Source organism: Xyrauchen texanus, chromosome 46 (assembly GCF_025860055.1).
Source record: "Xyrauchen texanus isolate HMW12.3.18 chromosome 46, RBS_HiC_50CHRs, whole genome shotgun sequence".
NCBI lineage: Eukaryota > Metazoa > Chordata > Actinopteri > Cypriniformes > Catostomidae > Xyrauchen > Xyrauchen texanus.
Genome location: NC_068321.1, coordinates 556,667 through 564,826, shown reverse-complemented (window position 1 = coordinate 564,826; position 8,160 = coordinate 556,667). Strand labels below are relative to the sequence as shown.

At 40.5% G+C, this 8,160-nt stretch overlaps 1 protein-coding gene across 2 annotated transcripts; it reads right to left on the bottom strand.

Annotated features, from left to right (window-relative positions):
- Window positions 1-2,729: 2,729 nt before the first annotated feature.
- slc10a3 (solute carrier family 10 member 3) lies at window positions 2,730-6,116 on the bottom strand. 2 transcript variants are annotated; one of them, XM_052119182.1, is made up of 2 exons: window positions 5,728-6,116; window positions 2,730-4,531 (listed from the first exon to the last, which is right to left on the bottom strand). In XM_052119182.1, the coding sequence occupies exons 1-2, from the start codon at window positions 5,729-5,731 to the stop codon at window positions 3,123-3,125; spliced, it is 1,413 nt and encodes a 470-aa protein (XP_051975142.1). In that variant the 5' UTR covers window positions 5,732-6,116; the 3' UTR covers window positions 2,730-3,122. The 2 variants fall into 2 exon arrangements, with proteins under 2 accessions (XP_051975142.1, XP_051975141.1); XM_052119181.1 differs by lacking the exon at window positions 5,728-6,116 and adding an exon at window positions 4,698-4,893.
- Between the last annotated feature and the right edge of the window lie 2,044 nt (window positions 6,117-8,160).

The following is an 8,160-nucleotide window of genomic DNA, read 5'->3' as shown; positions in this document are numbered from 1 at the left end:
ATATAGGTGAATATGTATACATACATGCAAATACTTCAAGAAAACCTGATTCATTCCAAAACCAGGTCAGTCTCACAGGTCACGCCTTTTTGCCTGAATCATCAATAGGTCAATAGCCTCGTTTGAGATGCCAAACACCTCACCTTGAAAGAAGAAGAGAGTAAGCGACTGCTGTCAGGGGAGGAGTGAAATAAGTGCTCGAGATCTAAGGCAGTTATCGTGTGATTCATGTTCATGTGCCATGCAAGCCATGACTTTTTCACCCTACTATTTCCTATCCCAGGTGTCTCAGGCCAAAGGCAGGGAATTCCAGTCCATCACAGACATAACCAACATAGACAAACATACTCACACCTATGGGCAATTTTACAAACTCCACACAGACTGTGGAGGGAAGCCAGAGCAAACCCATGTGAACACGGGGAGAACATACAAACTCCACACAGAAAGGCACAGGTTGAGGCGGGACTTGAACTGGTGACCTGCTTGCTGTGAGGCAACAGTGCACAGTGAGGTGACTCAAGCCTTCGAGACTTGGCAAATCTTTCTGAGACCAGCTGAATCCATGGCATATGTGACACATTGAAAAAGAAAAGAAAAAGAAAAAATTATTTATACAAAAATAAAATTACAAAATGAAAAAAGATCTCTCTGAATGCACGCAGCTGTAGCACTGATGTGGTATCCAGTTTGTTTCACTGTGTTGAGCACACACAAATGTGCAATCAAGAACTTCACTGAGCCAAGTCAACGACTGTACGTGTCTCTCAATATTTACTAAAAACAACATATCACGAAATAAAAAAGGAGAAAAATAGTATTAATATTAGGCTATTTATTCTTTTTAGGCATAAAGTATACACACGTAGGCTATTATTTCTGCAGTCTCTTGTGGTCCACGCAGTATTGTCGGCTTGATCTTGAAACCCTATCTGGTACGTCTATAATAGCTTAGTAAATTAACAAACTTTTTAAATAGTGGGTAAATCCTTATTGCTAAAACAGACAGCAACTGTTCCAGTATTAATGTAGCTCAACTGGTAGAGCATTAGAAACAGCAGGATCATTAGATTGATTACCAGGGAACACGCAAACTGATAACATGTATGCATTGAATGCGCTGTAAGGTGCTTTGAAGGAAAGCATCAGTGAAATGTGAAAATGTATATAAAGCTCTAAAAACTGATTAAATAAAACAGCACATATATTTATTATAAATTTACTATATCTTTAATGCATTGAGATGCTTAAAATAAGTTCACCTGTCACGTGTCACCTCTTTTCCCTGCATGTGTGTAGACATGAAGCGCCGCATGAGTTAACATGGTTTCAAAGCACCTCCGAAAAGTTTTTCTCTTCTAAATGTATATTTATTAATCAGCATGTTATGAGTCTTTAATAATAAACAAATCGATTTCTGTTCTAATTTTGTAAAAATGAATTAGATGACTGGAATGGATAATGAAAGACTAAAAGGGCTTCTATGCCCCATACTTGGGTATCTGAATTTAAAGAAATATAAAAAAATATTTAATTTTAATGTAAACATATTCCAACAAATACTGGACTGATGTCACTATGCTTCAGAACAAACAGATGATCTTTTAACATTCATTTTCAATTGATCCGTCTCTGGACTTTTTTTGACTGTTTAGAATAAATTTGTTCTTCTTTTCTTCCGTCAACTTTGAAATAAAAAAAAAAAAGTGTAATGTGTAAATGTATATTGTGATAAATATCAATATCGAACAATATGAAAAATATTATCGTGATAACAATTTTGGCCATATCGCCCAGCCCTACTGATGAAAAGGTCATACTGGTTTGGAATGACTTGAGGTTCAGTAAAGATGACAGAATTTTTATATCGGGATGAGCTATTCCTTTAACTTTGCTCCTGCAATGTAGTATCACTTTTTGTTCTATTTTTGGATATTTAAAAAAAAATTTAATTTAAATGCTTTATGTTTGTAACAAAAGATATAAAGAAAATAACAGAACAATGTAGTGACAAAAAGTTCATTCAGATATTTTTTTTATGAATTAAGAGTGTAATTTTTGAGTAAGAACTGAAAGAGTGCATGCAGGTTTATTGCATTTTTTAAATAACGCCATCAGAAAAAGTGACAACCAGTTAATGTTTTTAAAGTGGTTTCTTTTCAAATGCATAACTTTAAAAATTTGTATTTCATATATATATATATATATATATATATATATATATATATATATATATATATATATAAACTGATTATGGGGTGGGAGATTTTTTTTCTGCTTCAAAGAGGGGTGTGGGACAAATAAAATAATAATTAAGAACCACTGCATTAATGGAACTTGTCCATTGTTAATATAGGGCTACTCTACTCCTGGGGTTACTCGAACACCTGTGTGAACAACAAACCACCGTGACACAAATTTTCTGAACAGTAATTGTGAAAATTATTGAATAAATGTAAAGAGGGCTCTGAGAAAAGCTCTATGACCATTTGTTTGCAGATGTCACTTTTGATATTGGGGGGGATACAACTCTAGACTAAAGGTTCAATTTGCTGGTTGGCATGCTGTATAGACAGCATAACAGGATTCATTTTACAGGGTTAAAATTTGGTTTTACATTTGCATGTAAGCAAATAAAGAAATATATCCTGAGCACAGAAGTAGATGCATTATCACCCTGAACAATCATGAACAAAGGTAAGCCTTTGTGCTTACACTGAAAGAGACAGTTTTGTATTGCCAAAAAGCATTTATTCACAAACCACCACCATTCAAGTGGATTCAATCACTTGAACAATCACCTACGACATCATCTCAAAATCTCATTCACACATCATCTGTAAACAAGACTCAAACAAACTGTTTGGTATTTAAAAACAAAACAAAACAAAGGGCAAAATTACTTAGAAAAATATCTCTTCCATAAACACTGTAATACACATAAGATTGTGATTATTAAAATCTCATTTAAAAAAAAAGAGAGGCTGAAATAAAAATGGCCACAATGAGCGAAGGCCTTTGGTTTTAAGACAGAAATACTCCAAACTTTGTCTGCTGATGGATCGCACATCAGTGTCCACTGTGGCAGTAATGTTTGGCAGCTATTGGCTTCATGTTGGAGATCAGGTGGTTCGAGAAGTGGGCGGCAGGCACAAGCGCCGGTGGGCAAAATGAGCGAGTACTAACAGAAGCATCTCTGACGTGCTGCTGAGCGCCACGATGAAGGGTGCCTGGGATGCATAGTCTGCCTCAGTCCGTTGGAATGACAGCTGCATGACCGCCAAAGCCAGAAGACTATTCTGCACGCCCACCTCAATACTGACGGTCTTCCTCTGGGGCCACGCAAGCCCCGCCAGCCGTGCCATCCCAAACCCAACCAGCAACCCGAAGATGGGCACAGTTACGCCCGCGGCCACAATCAGAAACCGCACGTTGGCAAGGATGGAGGAGCCCATTTGATAGGCCATGAAGATTCCTCCCACAATAAGAACAAAGCTGAAGGGGCGGATGAGGGCCAGCAGGACACTGGTGACGGCGGGCAGACGAAGCTTCACCAGCATGCCCAGCGAGATAGGAATAGCGATGAAGAGCAGCGTGCCGAGAATCTTGACAAAGGGCACATGAAGAGCGGCATGAACCCCCAATAGCCAGCCATAAAACGCGGAGGATAGCGGCATCGCTGCGACTGCAACCATGGTGGAGATGAGTGTCATGGAGATGGCCAGCGTGACATCTCCACCTAGCAACAGACTGTAGAGGTAACCTCCACCTCCACCAGGAGCCGAGCATGTGATGACCAGACCCAGTGACAGCGCCTTGGGAAGGGATGCCAGGCGGGACAGAGTGTATGCATACAGTGGCATTATGAGGAATTGACCTGCGACACCAAGCAACAGTGGCATCGGTCTCTTCAGCAGACCCACCAGAACATCAATCTCCACCTTGCAGCCAAATGCACATTTATTAATGAAGATGAGCGGCAGTAGGGCAAACAGAACTGGGTTCTCTGAAAAGTGCGACAGCCCACCAGACTCCAGGAGCCGGGCGGCCACATCATCGCCGCCAGACGCCACCCTGATGGAGTAATCGGTCCGCTCCTCAATCAGAACCGGGTCTGAGTCCCGGTCCAGATCCAGCAGCTGGATGAGTAATGGAGCTGTTCCTGGGACACCGGAACGGATGCTGATGACGTAACTGCTCAAAGCTCCAGTATGCCCGCTGTTGCTCACGTTGAGGATGGAGATCACGTCAGGTTCCAGAGATCTCACACGAACCGTCTGTTTAAGGCTTTCTCGACCCTTACGCCCCCCAGAGCTCCGGTACTGACTGGAAATGACGATGACACCACGCGTGTTCTGGGGGAACTCAAACTCTCGTGAGGAGCCGTCGCCAATGCGCAGGTATTGGATTGGTTTCTGGCTTTGGTCAAGTTGATCTGGATCTTCTGCTTGAGTGAATAACAGCAGACAGGTCAAAACGAGCAGTGTCCTCATGTCTTCACAAACCACTGCTTCACTGGCCAAACACACTGCTGAAATCCACAGATAAAATCATCAAATCACTAGAGAGGTGTTTTTCATACTTTTTCATCACAGATCTGATCTTCATCCTCAGATTAAATTGTCAAATTATCGTACATCTAATGATCATAAAGATCTGACTCATTTCATCTCGTGACAGTTTACACCGGAACTTACTCATCACCGGCCCGAACCGCTGAAAACACATAGAAATACCCAGTAGGAGCAGTTCACTGATGTTAATATCCGTGTAGAATGTTGAATACGTCTATCCAGTGTGTTTATATATTTATTCTCTTCCGTCTTTTTATTTTGGTCTCGTCATCGCTGCTCGCTAATCCTGTCTGAGCAGCTCAGGCGGTTACTATGGGCGACTCCCCATAGAACTACGGAAAAATGAAACAAGGTTCTGAGGTGGGAGGGGTTAGCGTCGCGGATGTTGTCTCTGATTGGTCAGACACGATTCGAGTACATAGTAATTCTTCTATTTTAACGCTTCTCTGTGTATTTTTTATTTTTTAATTCAGCGTCTGCTAATATTCATCATCAATTCAGGTGCAAATTATTGTCCATTCCACTGCTGAAGTACGCCATCATCATGTGATATCTGTTACGTTTCTCAGCGCTGCATAGTTTGGACAAATCACAGTCGATTGAGATTATTTTGTCTAGGATTTTTATTTAAGATTTAGAGATATGCTAGGAAAATTTACATTAGTATTTCGGGTATCAATCCTTGGAATTAACAGATTTAAAAGATTATTGCCGCTCAACGCCAGATTATGTCTAAAGGAAAAGTTGTAATCTATTCGACCTATGAAAATGCTCCAGAGTAGTGATAGGAAGTCAGATTATTTTCCGCAAACCGGTTCTTTCGGACGGTTCGTTTCAATGAACTGGTAAAAAATAATAATAAAAAAACGATTCACCTGGTAATCACGTAAAGTATATAATGCTAATATGCCGGTTTAGTAGAATACACGCAGAGACACATTCAATAAAGCCATATGCAAGGGCTTATTGCTGATTATAACATATTATTTTAATTAAATTATAATAATGAGGGCATTTATTGTCATCAGTGTTTCATTCAGTGATCTTACAATACATTCAAGTGTTGCACCTACTGACACTGACATACAAACGTGGATAGTCTACATGTATTCTACAGCATAACACGTGATTTAACTAGTCTTAATCAACTCACCCATTTTTTTTTATTTATTTTTTTTACAGAAACTATGATCCAACTCATCACAACATCAGATATAATCTGCATGCACAATATTCAATAGTAATTTTTGTTTACATCTCTCGACTGAAACGTTTGGCCCCTCATTGAAGTCCTCGGTTTACGCATGCTCATCAGCTACTCACTGAAGTCCGAAAGAGGCGATTCTCAGTTCAGTGAACTGGTGACAGCACAAAGTGCTATGATCGACTCAGTGTAGCCTACAGCTGACGCGAGAGCTGCTGTCCTCGGATTAATGTACTGTTGACTCGAGAACTGTTGCGAATGACACAATGTACTGCTGATGCCAGAGCTGCTGTTCTCGGATCAGTGTATTGTTGACTCGAGAACTGCTGCGAACGGAACAACGTACAGCTGACATGAGAGCTGCTGTCCTCGGATCAGTGTACTGTTGAATCGAGAACTGCTGCGAAAGACTCGATGTACTGCTCGGAGCTGTTGTCCTCGGATCAGTGTACTGTTGACACAAGAACTGCTGCGACCGACTCAAAGTACTGCTAACGCAATAGCTGCTGTCCTCGGATCAGTGTACTGTTGACTTGAGAGCTGTAAACTGGATCATCTTCATACATTGATAAAACAGTAATACAATCAAGTCATAAACATATTTCCAGTATGTTTTTAACAGTCTCTGATGTTCAGCAAAATACACCTGAAATATACATTTCGCCCCTTAATCACAAACATGCTCAATGTCATCTCATCGCAGCTCATCGGTTCTCAGTATGTCGGACACCAATGAAAGAGGAGATTCTCAGTTGAGTGTACTGTTGACTTGAGAACTGTCGCAGCCTGAGCGGTTCAGTCAGATTTGTGAACTAGTTGGAACGGTTCATTGCAAAGAAGAGTTGGAAAAAGCAGTGTGATCGTCCGTCAACGATCTCTCTCTCCCGCACGATCCTCTGCAGTCGACCTTTATCATTCACGGTGGCTTAATTAGCCTAATACGGGACCAGGTGTGTAGGATCACGACCCGGCCCCGCCCTCCGCCCTGCCACAAGCAGATATCACCATTTCTAGGATCATTTTACTCCCTATCTGTTATCTGCTAATTTCGATTCGGAGTGTCAGGCACATCCGAGAGACAGATTAAGATAGAGTAACTTATGGATCAGTGTTGACCGCAAATAGTTTTCATTGATTCAGTCCGATTTGGTGAACTAGTTCAACTCGTTCACTAAAAAGAACCGGCTCAAAAGAACGATTTGCTCATGAACTGGTCATCACTAATTCAGAGAGAAAACGGAAAAACTTGAGGTGACTGCAGACTCATGCCTGCTTCTGTAATGTTTCTATATTATGGTTGTCAAATATACATTTTGACATAAAATACTGCAGAAACCAGATATGTGCTGCTTTTTCACAGCATTTACATTTACATTTGGCAGATGCTTTTATCCAAAGCGACTTACAGTGCATTTATTACAGGGACAATCCCCCCCGGAGTAACCTGGAGTTAAGTGCCTTACTCAAGGACACAATGGTGGTGGTTGTGGGGATCGAACCAGCAACCTTCTGATTACCAGTTATGTGCTTTAGCCCACTACACCACCTCCACTCCCCATTTACCAGATATTTCACTTATCACTGAATGATTGATATTTGTTGGTATCTTATTATAATATTTCACATCATATGTCCCTGCTGTTTGGAGTTTAAAGGGATAGTTCACCCAAAAATGAAAATTCAGTCATTGTTTCCTCAGCCCTGTGTTGTTATAACCCTTTCTTTTCTTTTTCTTAACACAAAGTGAGAAATTGTGAAAACATTTTGTGCTCAGTGATGTCATAAAATAGCAGTTAATGGTGATCACCTCTTCAAGCTTCAAAAGGACACAAAAGTTCATTCAGAAGTCTAATAATTGGAGTCATGATTGTTAAGAAAGCATACGATATAGTTTGGTTAGAAACAAACCGAAATCGAATGTATTATTTAGTCAAATGTTTGTTGACCATTATTCTCCTGGGCTTGTTCGTGAGTCTGCAGGTCTTTGCACGAGAGCAACAGTAATTATGCGGCATGCGCGAGATGGGGCTTTCGAGTTAAAACTCGTTTTGTTTCACTTAAACAGGTCCTCCAGAGATATCAACAGAAAACACAACATATCTGCACACAAACCAGAGAACAGAACTTACAAAAATGTCTGCAGAGTCTGTAATAAAAAATAGATGCATTTCAATGTCCAGATTTATTAGTTTGAACCTCCATCACACAGAGAGATGGGGCTTACACACAGTGTCCTACTCACACACCAAATGACATGCAATAAATGTGATCTTTTCTTTGTTAATCAGAGTTTTTTGTCCTAAGCAGCTGCTACAAGCAACGGGACATTCTGTCGATTGCTTGGTTGCTATATTTGGCGTTGCGCCGTCCTTGAATAAAGAT